Source organism: Trichoderma aggressivum (assembly GCF_033847375.1).
Source record: "Trichoderma aggressivum f. europaeum strain CBS 100526 chromosome Unknown scaffold_043, whole genome shotgun sequence".
Classification (NCBI taxonomy): domain Eukaryota; kingdom Fungi; phylum Ascomycota; class Sordariomycetes; order Hypocreales; family Hypocreaceae; genus Trichoderma; species Trichoderma aggressivum.
The window spans coordinates 181,977-196,090 of NW_026946409.1; the positions used below are offsets into that span (position 1 = coordinate 181,977).

Here is a 14,114-nt window from a genome sequence, read left to right on the forward strand (position 1 = left end):
AGTTATCGAGTTATCAGACAGATCTACGGAATACAGAGCCAGGATTCTCGAGCACGAGTACGCAGCGATGGGGCAAGATGAGGTTTACATACATAGACGACCTTATGGGCTCACACATATTTATATCCGGGGGCAATAGAATTCCTGTTTTGAATCGTTGGTGACCTGCCTGGCAATGATGAGCGGTCCTCTTCCAATGAACGCCCAGGTGGCGCAAGACTACGGCGCAAGAGCCCGGACTCTCACGATGGCCGTGAAGCCGAATTGCCCATTCGAACGGATGCCGTGAACTGCCATTGGCGTCTCAGCTCGTTGGGCGAGCCTCATCAGCGGCGTATCGTTAGCTTGCAACCAGATCCATCATATTAGACAGACTCAAGTCTCGAAGCGGCTTCTCCGAGGCTCGTCTGGAAGCCCATCCATCAGTTCCGTGGAACACCGAAGGGACAAATAAAACTAGACCAATGCCAATCGTCATAGCCATGTCTTGCCTGCAACCAATGGCCAAACTGTAATCTGATGATTAGTCGCAGGGTAAGCTGTTGATCACCTGGAGAGTTGGAGAGATTACCTAATCCAGCTTCTCTCTGCTCCAGCCCCACTCAGCCACACCGTGTCAAGTGCCGCCCCATAAAAGCTCCCTCTCGGCCAATCAGACGCGCCGCTCCGAAACGCACGTCACGACTGCAGCAAACCTTCCACAAGGTCACAGAGATCAGCTGTTTGTGCTCACTCACAGCAGCTCCCCTTTGCCTCTGCATTTTCTTCCATCTCACAGGCCTGGCATCATCAATTCATCTTTGGTGAGCTTCTCCAACTGCAATTGGACCAAAACAGCCCGAATCTGTCTTGTTTGCGCCCCATCCCACCGCTTACTCTGTCGCGTGTGTCTGCAGCTCTCAGCTCTCAGCTCTTTCGCAATGACAGAACCCATCGCCGAGACGCGACCAGTCGAGGAGGCTGCGCCTGCCGAAGAGGCGACTGTCGACGAGATGATCAAAACCTCTGCTGCTGAAGAAGCAGACGTAGAGGCAGAGGCAGAGACAGAAACCAAAGCAGATGTAGAGACAGAGACAGACACCGCAGCTGCGGCTCAAGCCGACCTGGAGTCCGAGGTGGACGATGACATCAAGTCAAAAAAGGTCACCCTCGCCGATCTGAGCGCAAAGGGCACCGCGCTCTATGCCCACAAGAAGTACGAAGCAGCCGCCGACGTCTTCTCGAGAGCGAGCATCCTCCAAGCGGAAATCAATGGCGAGCTGGCGCCGGAGAACGCCGAGATCCTCTTCCACTACGGTCGCAGCTTGTTCAAGGTTGGCCAGAGCAAGAGTGACGTCCTCGGTGGCTCTGCTCCCGCACCCGCGGAGAAGAAGACAAAATCAAGCGGCGGTGCGTCCTCCAAGAAAGCTAACAAAGCGGACGAGGGAGAGGGAGCTCAGGAAGGCGGGGCCGAACAAGGAAAGGACAAGAAGAACGAGGACAAGGACGACGTTCCCGAAGGAAAGAAGCTCTTCTTCCAATTTACGGGCGATGAGAACTTTGACGAGTCTGACGAAGACGAGGTGGGTAATATGCCAGCTTGACCGGCTTGTGTTCGCTGTCTAATTACCCATCGTGCAAAACAAATAGGGCCAGGAAGAAGGAGACCAAGACGAAGAAGAAGACGACGATCTTGCCACTGCCTTTGAGATTCTCGAACTCGCGCGCGTTTGCTACCAGAAGCAGCTGGATCAGCTGAGAGAGGAGGAAGCGCAGGGCGAAGACGAGGGCAAGGGCAAGGGCAAAGAAGTCACCAAAGAAGACTCCTCGGCCGTCAGACACATCAAAGAGCGTCTTGCAGAGACCCACGACTGTCTTGCTGAAATCTCTCTCGAGAACGAGCGGTACGCCATAACCTCACTTCTCTTTCGTCCATTCCCGAGATGGAGCGAGGCGTAACTAATTGAACCGGCTTTGTGAGCACAGGTATCCTAATGCGATCGAAGACGGCCGTACATCTCTCAACTACAAGGTAGAGCTCTACCCTGAAGAATCTGAAATCATTGCCGAGGCACACTACAAGCTTTCCCTGGCGCTAGAGTTTGCTTCGCTCACAGTTGCCGATGATGAGGGCAAGAACACCAAGCGCGAGGAGATTGATCAGGGCCTGCGCGACGAGGCTGTTGCCGAGATGGAGCTTGCCATCAAGAGCTTTAAGCTGAAGATGCAGGCCATCGAAGTCGAGATTGCTAGTTCGGCATCCCCAGAGGACAATGAATTGTCTCGCAAGGCTGTTGAAGAGATGAAGGAAGTAATCGCCGAATTGGAGCAAAGGGTATGTTGATTTTGATTCTGAAGCCCTTTGAATTCTACCCCACTAGTATCACAGCATGTTTTCCTCTCTTCTTCTTCTTATTAACTAATAAACTACAGCTCGTCGACCTGAAAAAGGATCCTCTCAGCGTGACTGAACTGCTGGGTGACGGAGCCAACCCTCTGGGCGGCATCCTCGGCGCTGCCTTTGGCCAATCTGCTGCCGAAGTACAGGCGCGCGTCGAAGAGGCCAGCAAAAACGCCGTGGACCTGACGAGTCTTGTTCGCAAGAAGATGGCCAAGGACGACGACGCCGTCAACGGCAGCGGCAATACTAAGCGCAAGGCCGACGAGGAGTCTACTGAGCTTGAAACGAAGAGGTCCAAGGTGGAGGAGGAGGAGCAGACCGCCGAAGCTGATAACTAGGCCTGCTTAACCACTCACACACCCTACTTTTTACTTGATTCTGCCCGGTTTGAATTTTTTTTGTTCGACGAGAGGAGATTCTGGGAATGAATACTGCGTTTTTAGTCGGGGAGTTTAGGGCGTCTTAGGAGGGATGGGATAGGGGGGTAAGAAGATGAATCGAGCTTGATACTGGAAAAGGCCATATCCTTTGTGGTTCTTGCGATGAGGGGAGAGCTTATGAGGGAGATGAGATGAGGCAAGCAAGGATGAATGGATGCGATTTTGCTACATGACGAATTAATTTGTATGAGATTGGAATACCAAAGAGCAATTGATGCCACCCCCCCTTTTTTTTGGTTCTTCAAAGGGGCGCAGAAATGCATGATTGAAGAAAGAAAAAAACAACTCGCGCCTTGTATAAAATGCAATATTTCTCCTTCTTTCTAGTTTCCATCTCTGAATACTCTCTGCTTTGTCTTGATGGAACTTTTATATGTAAAGAAACGTCAATCAAATCCATTCATTACAGCCGGGCCACACAGAAACCAAGAAATGCCGAACCTAACCAAACTGCCCCTTTCTCAACATATATATATATATACAGTTGTTTCAACAATACCCCATCTTTCATCTTTCCGTCATTCAGCCTTTGTATATAAAAATAACCCCTTATAGCTTTGCAATTTTTTTTTTACAGCTTATAGCTTCCTCCCGACACAATCTTGGCCGCCACCTTGGTCTTCTTGCCCTCGACGTCGGTGATCTCGCCCTTGCGGTTAATCACCTTGACGCCTCCCTTCTTCAGCTCGGCAATCGTCTCGCGCTGCATCTTGGCCTTGGCCGAAAGCGTCTTCTTCGCTCCGCCAGCGCCATTCGTCGTCGTCGTCGTACTACCCGCGGCGTCCGCGCCGCCGGCCTTGCGCATGCGCTCCTTGTCGCGACGACGACGGCGCGCCTTGTCTTCGCGCGAGAGCTCCTGTCGCGCGAGGGGCATGCCGCCGCTGGTGACGACCTCGCCCTGGGCGGCGTTGGCGGCACCGGCCTTGTACACCTCCTGGGGCGCCAGGCGGCTGCTCTCGCCGGAGATGGCGGCTGCGGTCGTGGGCTGGGCGTCTTCCATGGCGACGGTGGCGACGTCGGAGACGACGGAGACGGTTGCCGCGCTGGGCTTGGGCCGGTAGTTCCAGCTGCTGAGGGCGTCGAGGCGGGACGAGACGTCCTTCCACATGGCCTCAATCTCCCTCTCCTCGCGCTGCAGCTTCTCGTCCGACTGGCTGACGTACGTGCCCGGGTTGGCGTTCTTGACGTGTTCCTCCTCGTACACCTCGGCCAGGCCCTTGCTGGGCTTGCTGTCGTCGACCTCAACCATGCCGCGGCGCGTCCCGCTGGGCACGGCCTCGGCGTCCGGTCTCCGGCGCAGGACCTCGTCGAACTGCTGGGCCAGGATGCGCCGCTTGATCATGTCCTCGATGCCCTCCGTCACCTCCGGGGTGATGACGGGCACGGGCTTGCCGACGTGCTCAAAGTCGAGGTCCTCTTCCAGGAGAGAGTTGACGGGTCGGTCGACGGCAGCGGCTTCTCCGGCGAGAGTCCACTCGCGCTTGGCAACGGAGGCGGCCTCCAGCTTGCGCATCTCCTCGGCCAGCTTGGCCTGTCTCCGCTCGTGAGCTGACCGGCGCGACTTGGGGTCACCGGCTGAGACATCGGACAGAGCATCTTCAGAGTCACCAATGTCCGACTCATCGTCAAAGAGGTCTCGGCGCACATCGGCCATGGCTCTGTCGACATCCTCCTTGGTGGGCTCTTCCGGCTGGAAGCGAACGCTCTTCTTTGGCTTGCCACCTTTGCTCTTCCGGGGCGGTGGTGCAAAGAAGTCCTTGAAGTAGACCTCGTTTGCGTTAAAATCCATGCCTTCGTCATCTGCGGCCTCATCATTGAGGGCTTCATCGTCGCTCTCGCCTTCTGGTGCGTCAAGAGCCATGTCGCCAAAGGTTGGGCCATCCTCTTCGTCGTCGTCCTCATCTTGTAGCGGGTCTTCGTCATCGTCTTGTGATTTGCGGTTGGATGACTTTTTAGAACCAGCGTTGGGCTCTGCCATTGGATCTGCGTCCCAATCAACGTCTTCGTCATCGCTGGCTCGGTCGGTGTTGGGGTCACCCCTTGCGTCTTGTTCTTCAAAGTACTGCGACTGTCGGTTGAACTCTTCGAGGTTGAAGAAGCCGTCGTTGAGGCCATCAGGATCCTCAACGTATTCTTCGACGTCTTGCTCTTCTTCGTCCTCTTCGTCCTCATTCTCATTCAGTTCGTCTTCGAGACCGTCTTCCAGTTCGTCAAGATCCTCATCGTCCTCGCCTTCTAGACCATCCTCCAATTGGTCTTCATCCAATTCCACATCAAGCTCTTCTTCATCGTCTTCTTCTTCTTCAATGTCTTCATCGTCCTCGATCTCTTCCTCTTCTTTCTCATCCTCATCCTGGCCATTCACCTGGTCGGCCGCAACCACCTCACCCTCTTCCTCCAATTCATCCAGTAGCCCCTCGGAAAACTCCAACACGCTACCAATTATCCTCCTCGCCTGCTGCCACACCTGCTCCGTCTCGAAGCCATCCACATACACTCTCCTCAGCTTCAGCACATCAATCTCCCCCCTCCTCTTCTTCCTCTTCCTCTTCCGGCTCTCCTTCAGCCGGACCTCCTGCTCCTCGCCAACCTCGGCCGCAAATCCTTCCAGCGTCTCCTTGACCACATTGAGCGATCCCGTCGGCAGGGTGTCGCTCGGCTGCAGAAAGACGTGCCTCTTGTCCGGCCGCAGGCTCTCTAGCAAAGCCAGCAGCACCTTGTTGTTCTCGCCATTGATGCCCGTGGACGAATTCGGCGGCACCGAGACGAGCGGCAGGGCCGTCATTGTGTGAGACGAGTTTGTCAGAGATGGCGATGTGTTGGCCGCCATGCTCTTTTCCCGCGAACGAAGGGATATTTTCTTCCCGGGATGGTTTTTTTCTTTCTCTTTGGTTGCTCCGGATCGTTGAAGCTAGAGCGATAACGCGGCTGGCAGTGGGAAAAAATTTTAGGCTATCGATTGCAGTCCGATAAAAGCGAACTAGGCGGAAAACTAGCCCCGCCAGCGTTGCGCTGTAGTGCCCGAGCCGCTGTAATTTTGCTGCTAACAATTCGAACTGACGTCTTATCGCGATAAGGACTTGAATGCATCGCTTTCACCTTGCAACGAAAGGCTTCACGAATTGGACTTGGAAAGCAACTACAAGATAATGATAGCTTTGTTACGTGGTCGGTACATCATTGAAAACAGCGCTTGCGTCATGCTACGCAATCTAAGCAGTAAGAGAATAATCCTGCAATTCTCTTATACCAGCGATTCCACCTCGCTGCCTCCATTGCAAGGTCGCTCGCTGGTCGCTTAGTTGGTTGTATAAGTATTTATATGTCTGAGATGATTACAGCACTTCCTCCTCAACCCCCCAAAAAAGACTCCAGCCTGGATAAAACATATGTAAACGCCGTGAAAAGACACACAATCATCTATGTTGGCATTTGCGACTTTCTCGAATCTCTTCGCTAGAGGCCACGCCGCCCACCAGTGCTCATAAGGGTAATCTTCTGCTTCTTCTTCTTCTTACCGCCGCCACCACCGCCGCCGCCGCCACCGCGGGCACTGCTGCTTTGTCCATTCTCTTCTTTCTCAATGGTGTTCAGTGCCTCCATTTGCCTGGCGAGCTCACTGGGGCTGAGGAAGAGGTCCTCATCCTTGAGCCATCCATCATCAGCGTTGGTGGGCACTGGGACGTCTTCCATCCCAGGAGTTGTCGAGATGGCCCGAGTGCCCCAAACCGTCTTCTGAGTTGAGGGACTTGTCGACATGGAAGCTAGGGTGGAGAATCCTAGCCTTGGGTCGGGAGGAGTTGTGCCAGACGGCGCCGCCAGGGGCTGAAATTCGGACATATCCATAAAGGGAGGCGAATCATCTTCGATGGGCGGAGAGTGAGGCCGTCGAGATCCGGTGAGGTTTCGGAGAGCAGCCGCCTCGATCCTCTCAGATTGAAGGCGCTCCCGCTCTTCCTGTGCAGCCTTTTCGCGATTGCGATTGCGTCTTCGCTCAATATCCGAAGCAAACGACTCGAGCGTCTCAGCAGGGACGATGTCTGTCCAGTCACACTCTAGAAAGCTAATGACACAGCCATAAGGAAGATGACCCAGGTATTTTGCTCGTCTCCGTAATGCGTCATCCACGACGTGACCCGTGGTAATGTGCTCGACTCTTGGTAGCAGCGTGGAGGGGAAAGCCGAGAAGGAACCGTATTTGGTTTTCAGAATCCGAATGTCTAAAGGGGAAAGATACAAGTGAGGCAGAGCGCTATAAAAGTAAAAGTCGGGCTCGGACGATTGCTTCGCCGAGCCAGGTAGTGAGCTTGGACTTGCTTCATCAGCACCACCAAGGGTAACAACTTTTTCTTTGGCGGCGTTGACAGCCTTGACGGCCTTTTGAGTCCACTCGCCGTCCTGTCCAAACAGGGCCTCGTCTTCCATGGCCTGCTGTAGCATTGTCTCAATTTCTTCATCGTATTGGGCAGCCATGTACTGTCCCGTTCCTTTCATGACCCGGGCGTAGTCCAAAACGTTGGCGGCAAAGTGCCACGGAATGCCATCTTCTGAATTGAGAACTTCAGCTCCGCTTGCTCGTGGTAGCGCAAGAGTTGAGTCTGCGTTCCTCGCCATGAGCCTCAGGACAACGTCATCCCCAACTCGGGGGAGCGGGCTCTCTTGACCGGCGTAGAACCGCACTGGCCGCACCTCGGGAAGGTAGATGCTGTCTTCGCAGATGGGACACTTCCTCCATTTGGCGGCCTTGCCCGGCTTCGCCTCATCCTCGCTCAGTATCGAGTTCATGAAGCGAAGCAAACATGTAAGACAAAAGATGTGCCCGCACTTTGCCATTCGGGGGGCAACGGGCTCCGACAAGCAGATGGGACACGACGACGCCTGTGATTCCGATGAAGCAATGACTTGCATGACATTGGACCAGTCCAAGAAGAGGTCGGCGTCCGCGGCATGCTTGGAGTAGTCTCCCTCGGGAGAGACGACGAAGCGATAGTTGGCGTGAACATATCTGGACTTATCGACCGCATGGTACCCCGAGCCTGGGCCCCAGGTGGGATTCCGCCGGTACGACCTGGGGTTGGAGTGGTGGTGGTGGTGACCGAGGTCTTGGTGGTGCAGTGGCGCTGAGTAATTCAGCAGATGCGTGATGGAAGTCTGTCCGCGCCGACTCGTCGGGTTTCTGAGCGCTCTGAGCTCGGCCATGGCGTCATACTCGTCAACGGGCCTGTGTCCCATGCTGGGCCGACGCTGCGTCCGGTGCTGTCTGCGAGAGCTCTGTCCCTTTCGGGGCGTGGGCTGCGGCGACGAGGCTCCGACGGTTGGATTCGCACGACGAGACGCTTCGAAGCTCGGTGGTGCCGGTGCCGGCTGGACGGGCACGGGATAGTTCGACTGGATCTGAAGGGACTTGCCCGCGCTCGGGTTCGAAGGGTTCATGATGCGACGGCCAAGACGGTGATGGAAGCAGCCAGGGCCGACGGTTTGCAGATTGGCTGCTCAGCCGCCCACGTCGTCGGAAGCGGGTGGCGTCAAGTCCAGCATGCCCACGAACTGCAGTTAAGTCGCAGCTCGTGTTGCCGTCAAGTCTATCGCGGGATGATGGATAGGTAGGACGGGGGACTGGAAGAGATGCTGGACAATGAGGAGAAGCAAGAGCAAATGAATGATGCAAACAGAGGAAGAAAGAGGATGACGGATGGAGCTCCAAAAGGGACCCGGTTGGCCCCGGCACTGGAGGATAGGGTAGGCAGAGTAGAAGAGTCTAGGTTCGGGATGCTGGCAGCACGTAAAACGGGCGAGTCAGCGGCGGGGCAAATGGCACGGGAATCATGGCCGCTGTTTGATCGGAGAAGCTGGCGCTGCGGCACGTGATTGAGCATGTGACTGTTTGGCGCTGCTCTCGTCCTTATCAGTGTCTCACCTGTATCAACTATTACTATTACGAGGAAGGGACTGTGAGATGCTGTGCAAATTGAGGCCAATTGCTTTGCGCCGAATGCGGTAAACAGGTATCTATACTGTTGAGCTTTGCATTGACCTGTAATCCTGCATAGATATGAACAGACATCCCGGCAAATGAGTCACCAGTACGAGTACGAGGCTCGTAAGCACCCAGCCATCCCCGCAAAAGGAATCGACAAGGTCTGGACTGGCTGGTAGTCTTGTCCGTTGGATTCCAGGTTTTGCACATTTCAATTGCTACCCAGATTGGAGACAACGAGCAGTCAAGGATAAAGTATAAAGATAGACATTAATTAGGCAAAAATGTATTTACATGGGAGGGGGTGCCGTTCCATGCCACATAGGAAATTAAAACAAATCAAGACTCCCCAGGCTTGCCCTCTCTCTCAGAAAGCACACGCATTCGCACACGCAGCATACCCATCAAGACAAGGCACCCATTGAAGAAGCCAAATAGCACATGACAAGACCGAAGGGGAAGAGAGAACGAACAAGACTGTAAAGAAAAATAAAACGGAATGAATTTAGGTATATGAAATGGTGATCCAGGTATCCGACGTTATTCGACCCAAGTCACACTTCTCTGCCAAAGTGGGGAATCATAGACATATAAACAAAGCCACTCCAGCAGCCCAAGAAAACCGACACTGTAAAACGTAAACCAGGCATCTCAACGATGATGATGCTCTGTCCTGTCACCACCATGACCCCTAGTTTTTGTCCGAGGACTTGTGCCTGCTGAACCGGCTGAAGAAGGCGCTGATACGATTCTTTTTCTTCTCAGACGCCTTATCGCTATGGGCGCCGTTGGCAGCATCGCCCTTGGCGGGCTCCTCAGTAGCCGCGTCGACCGGAGGCACCTCTGTCTTGTCAGTCTCGGTGACGGGGGTATCGACGGCGGCGTCGGCGTCGGCCTTGGGGGCTTCCGAGGCAACTGTCGTGTCAATGGGAGCCGGGGCCTCGGTCTTGGCCACCTCAGTCTTGGGCTCTTCGACCTTTGGCTCCACAACAGCCTTGGGCTCCTCAGTTGCGGGGGCGTCCTTGGTGAGCTCCTCGACGGGGACCTCCGTCTTGGTGACCTGGACATTGCTGACCTCGGTCACCGGGCTGTCAATGGCTGCCACGTCGGTAATGGTCGCAGAGGTGACGGGCACCTCAACCGGGGCCTTGGTCTCCTCAACCTTGGGCTCATCGACAGCCGCGACCGGCTTGACTTCTTTCAGCAGCTCGGCCTCGACCTCCTTCTTCTCCTCGACGGCGACAGTGTTGGCGGCAGCTTCGGGGCTCTTACCGGCCTCGGTGATGGACTCCTTGACCTCGGCGGGGACTTCGGGAGAAACCTCCTCTCGGGTCTCCTCCTTGGCGGCAGTTTCATGCTGCGCCAGTGTCTCCTTGACGGGCTCAGGCAGCTGCTCCTTGACGGACTCAGGGAGGTTCTTGTTGGCGGCGTCAACAGCAGCAGCAACAGCGTCGTTGGCGACAGGTCCGGCGGTCTCGACAAGGCTGTCCTTGGCGGCAATGACAGCGGCCACAACAGCAGCGCCAGTGGTGGCGGCGGCGGCAGCAATGGCCTCGGTGTCGACGATAGGCTTGTCCTCAGAGGTGACGGGAGCTTCGGAGACCTTCTCCTTGAGCTCCTCCTCAACCTTGGCCTTGGCCTCGACTTCTTCGGGGACGGCGGCGGCTTCAGGCTCGGCGTTGGCCTTCTCCTGGCTCTCCTTGACGACTTGGGGAACCTTGGCCTCGAGGGGGACTTGAGCAGCCAGGCCAACGGTGGTGGCGCCATCACCACCAACAGTGTTGATGTGGACGTCCTCGGAGGCAGCAGTCACGGGAAGGCTGGATTCGGGAATCAGGTTGCTGGTGACAGGGGGTAGGTCGGCGGCGACAACGCCGGGAAGGGCGTCGCTCTTCTCATAAGACTCCTTGTCGAGCTTGATGTGCTCATTGGTGCTCTCAATGCCGACACTGGGAACCTCCTCGCCAGGCGCGAGCGTGATGGGGTTGACAGCGCCAGCAGCAGCGGGCAGAGGATTGACGCTGATCGGCTTGTCCAACTCGGTTTGGGGGGTCGCCGGGAAGCCGCCGGGAACGTCAGAAGGGGTAGCGACACCCTCGGGCTTCTCAACGGGCTGCTCACTCGCCATTTTAGCGGTAGTGGACTGGGGAGTAACGGTGCTGATGAAGGCAGCTGCGGGGTCGGACTTGAGTATGTCCTCAGGAGTAATGAAGTTGTTGACGTTGCCCTCGTGATCGGCCTCCTTGGGAGAAGACTCGTTTACCGTCCAGTTTCCGTCGACGACGTACTAGATGATGCGAAAAAAAGAGTAAAGGGTCAGCAACAGCTTGTCAAGGAAGAAAAGCAAAGACCCCTCGCTGGAGAGGATCGAAATTTATGTACTATGATGCAGCGCGAAACAGGCTGAATCCACTATCCAGGTGCGTGTGACGTGATATATGCACGACAACGGCCTTGGAAGGGGGTTGGCCAGGCCGGTGCGGGGGCCGCTTTGGCACGGCGACAAGGGGGTATGGCCGAATCCCCCAATTAAGTGGTGGCCTAGCGGGAATCATGGTTGAGTTGGATTAGGTAGGTCGAAATAAGTAGATTAAGGCCCCTTGACGGCAGCGGATTTTGACAGCGCCAACAGGGACGGACAACCAAACTTGGATAGATCACCAATGTCTTGCGGCTGTGGCGCAAGCTCCCTCGTTCTCACCGCTACACCACACTCGGGGTGCGCTAGAGGGCTCGAAGGGGGAAAAAGGATGGCGAGTCGGATGACCAGCGCTTGCTATCAGCACCAACATTCCAACCCCGCGGGCATTTGCGTCGCGCTGGGTTGCGTCACAGCCCCCGGCGCAGACGACAGAGGAAGCGCCGTGGGGGGTTTCAGCGACCTGTGCGAAGCCAACGCTGAGCCAGTCCAGCGACGAGATTCCATCACCGGCCATTGACGGATGCAATCTGACTCAGCCGAGCTCTGCCACGCTGATCTGATCCGCCTCGAATGGTTCGTGCTAAAGATGGAATTGCATCTCGTGGGGTTTGTGAGGGTGGACGAACCGATGCAGCTTTATTGGGCGGGCCTTTACTGCTGCGCTTCATGGTGAACATGACATGACGTGGGAAGAGGCACTAACCCCCAGGTAGATCATATCGAGCGATGGGCTGAACAGCGCATTGAGGCTGGAGCTGAACAAGGCCATGGCCAATGGCATATGCGAAAGGGAGAGAAGAAAAAGGGCAGCATATAGCAAAGCATCAAAAACGCAGCGGCAGAAGCAGCGGATGGTGGGCGGCCGCAGCACGACAGCAAGCTCTCGACCTACCTTGAAGTATATTTTCTGCGATGCATCTTTCAGGGCCACCGTCTTCTGGAAGACGTCACCCTCCTTGGCCAACTGCTCGCTCTTCGTCCAGTTGTCAAAGGTGCCCGTGACGAACACTTCTTCGGCGGGATGCTCCCTAGAGAGGAAAACCCCCAAACGTCAGCTTCCATCGGCTAATGTGATTCCAGCTGGGATTGGATTTTTTTTCGCGCCAACCGGGTGGAGGCTCTTTTGTGCCCTCGTGGTCTCGCAAACCTCGAAGCGGCGGCGCGAGTGCCGGATTTTTTTTTTGGACTGGGGGTTGGCGGCGCAAAGCTTCGCCTTGGGAAAGCGCAAAACTCACCACTTGAAAGTGTAGCTGCCCATGGTCGCGATCAAGAATTAGAGATGTTGATGAGGTCGTCGGCGTGGCTCGAGGGGGAGGGAGAGGGAGAGGGAGGATATAAGAAAGGGATGGCGGGATGTTGGAACAGAGAACGATGAACCGGGAGATGAAGGAAGACGACGATGACGACGAAAGAAGCTTCGAGGGTCGCCACAGCCCGGGATGGAAGAACCAGCGGCGTCGAGGACAGTATGAGTATTGAGGTGCGAAGAGTTGCTAGTGTTGAAATCGTGCGAAATTAAATGTGGCCGGCGAGGCGGTGGGGGCTTTTTGCAGCTCTGCAAGCAGATACGATGCGATAAGCACCTGGACACGGCAGGCATGGCTCCAGCCGTACTTATGGCGCACAGTGCATGTTATTTTTAGGCAAGGCAGGGCACCTTGATTCAATGTTAGCATGTTAGCGGTGCACAGGTCGCGGTGCAGTATCGATACCTATGAACATCAAATGCAACGCCCGGAAGCAGACGCTCGACGCGCGCTGGAAGCCATCGACGGAGCTCAAGCTCAATCGTGCCATGTCGCGAGGCTGCACAGCTTCAATCGGACCCATACCAGCTGCATGCCTTGGAAGCTGCAGGCGTTAACACGGGGGGCCGCAGCCTATCGTGCTGCTCCCAGTGCCCACAGTGGGCGGTCGGACCACCACAGAGGCCGCTAAACAGCTGCTGCGAGCCCTGAAGGGCCACTAACGGCCCCTGCTCGCTGCACCGTTGCATCAGCGTCGCATTGCATCGCACTATCTCGCATGCGGCCTTGCATAATCAAGGCACGAGCAGATTGGACCGGCGACGCCTACACGTCTGGATTTTTCTTTTCTCTTACTCGCCTCTTCTTCCGTGCTGGGATTCCATTCGTTTCTGAAGATACATAAGCAGCAGCAGGCAGGTCCGGTGCCTGCCGATGCAAAACGTCAGGGGGGCCTTCAGACGGGATCTTCTAGCCAATTGTTGGGATATCATATCAGATGCAGTCCTTTGTACTCCATACGTGTCAGTGTACTTTTCGACGTAAGCCAATCACATGGGAAATGCTGCAGGTGTTGAAACTTTCACATGCGCACGCGAACTGGCGGTCTTGAAGTTTTTCGTCGTCCTCTTCGTCAGGCACGGGTAGGTACAAGTACCTTGGGGATACATGGATGCAGATTCGAAAATCTCTGTGATTGATTGCAACGGAGCCCGTCCCCCGTAATTACCGACTCCCTGTTCTCGCACAAAAAGTGCCGCCAATCTCTTCCAAGGTTCTCTATTTTAGGTGGTGGGTTTTGCTTACCGGTTCCCCTCGGAGTCGAAGTACTTTCGCATGTAGACAGTGCCCGTACTGGGCTGTCAAAATTTCAAGCTCAATCAACGGATGGCTCATTGTTTTTGGTAGCACGCAATGGAATCAGATGGATTGCGGCTAGCCTGCTGTGGCGCCCAGCTATTTGGGCTTGTCCTCCCTTGAGCCACACTCGAGGACCCTTGTGGCCCCCTTTGCTGCGCCGCATTTGATCCTTTGGTGGATTGACGGCATCACGAAAGACATGACGCGGGAAGCACTGAATTGGAGTCTGTACAGCATGTAGCCACGATGCCGCGCGCAGGATAAGCTAGAGACTGCGCCATGATTGTAA

The 14,114-nt window shown here is 55.4% G+C and overlaps 4 protein-coding genes across 4 annotated transcripts; 1 reads left to right on the top strand and 3 right to left on the bottom strand.

Annotated features, from left to right (window-relative positions):
* Nucleotides 1–920: 920 nt before the first annotated feature.
* Nucleotides 921–2,718, top strand: Triagg1_8617 (uncharacterized protein; the record flags this gene model as incomplete). The annotated part of the gene is made up of 4 exons (XM_062903484.1): nucleotides 921–1,562; nucleotides 1,630–1,883; nucleotides 1,966–2,314; nucleotides 2,413–2,718. The coding sequence occupies 4 exons, from the start codon at nucleotides 921–923 to the stop codon at nucleotides 2,716–2,718; spliced, it is 1,551 nt and encodes a 516-aa protein (XP_062752427.1).
* Nucleotides 2,719–3,391: 673 nt separating this feature from the next.
* On the bottom strand, nucleotides 3,392–5,605 carry Triagg1_8618 (uncharacterized protein; the record flags this gene model as incomplete). The annotated part of the gene is made up of 1 exon (XM_062903485.1): nucleotides 3,392–5,605. One exon carries the CDS (start codon nucleotides 5,603–5,605, stop codon nucleotides 3,392–3,394), a length of 2,214 nt encoding a protein of 737 aa, XP_062752428.1.
* Nucleotides 5,606–6,276: 671 nt separating this feature from the next.
* On the bottom strand, nucleotides 6,277–8,253 carry Triagg1_8619 (uncharacterized protein; the record flags this gene model as incomplete). The annotated part of the gene is made up of 1 exon (XM_062903486.1): nucleotides 6,277–8,253. One exon carries the CDS (start codon nucleotides 8,251–8,253, stop codon nucleotides 6,277–6,279), a length of 1,977 nt encoding a protein of 658 aa, XP_062752429.1.
* Nucleotides 8,254–9,488: 1,235 nt separating this feature from the next.
* Nucleotides 9,489–12,477, bottom strand: Triagg1_8620 (uncharacterized protein; the record flags this gene model as incomplete). The annotated part of the gene is made up of 4 exons (XM_062903487.1): nucleotides 9,489–11,084; nucleotides 11,596–11,679; nucleotides 11,923–12,247; nucleotides 12,455–12,477. The coding sequence occupies 4 exons, from the start codon at nucleotides 12,475–12,477 to the stop codon at nucleotides 9,489–9,491; spliced, it is 2,028 nt and encodes a 675-aa protein (XP_062752430.1).
* Between the last annotated feature and the right edge of the window lie 1,637 nt (nucleotides 12,478–14,114).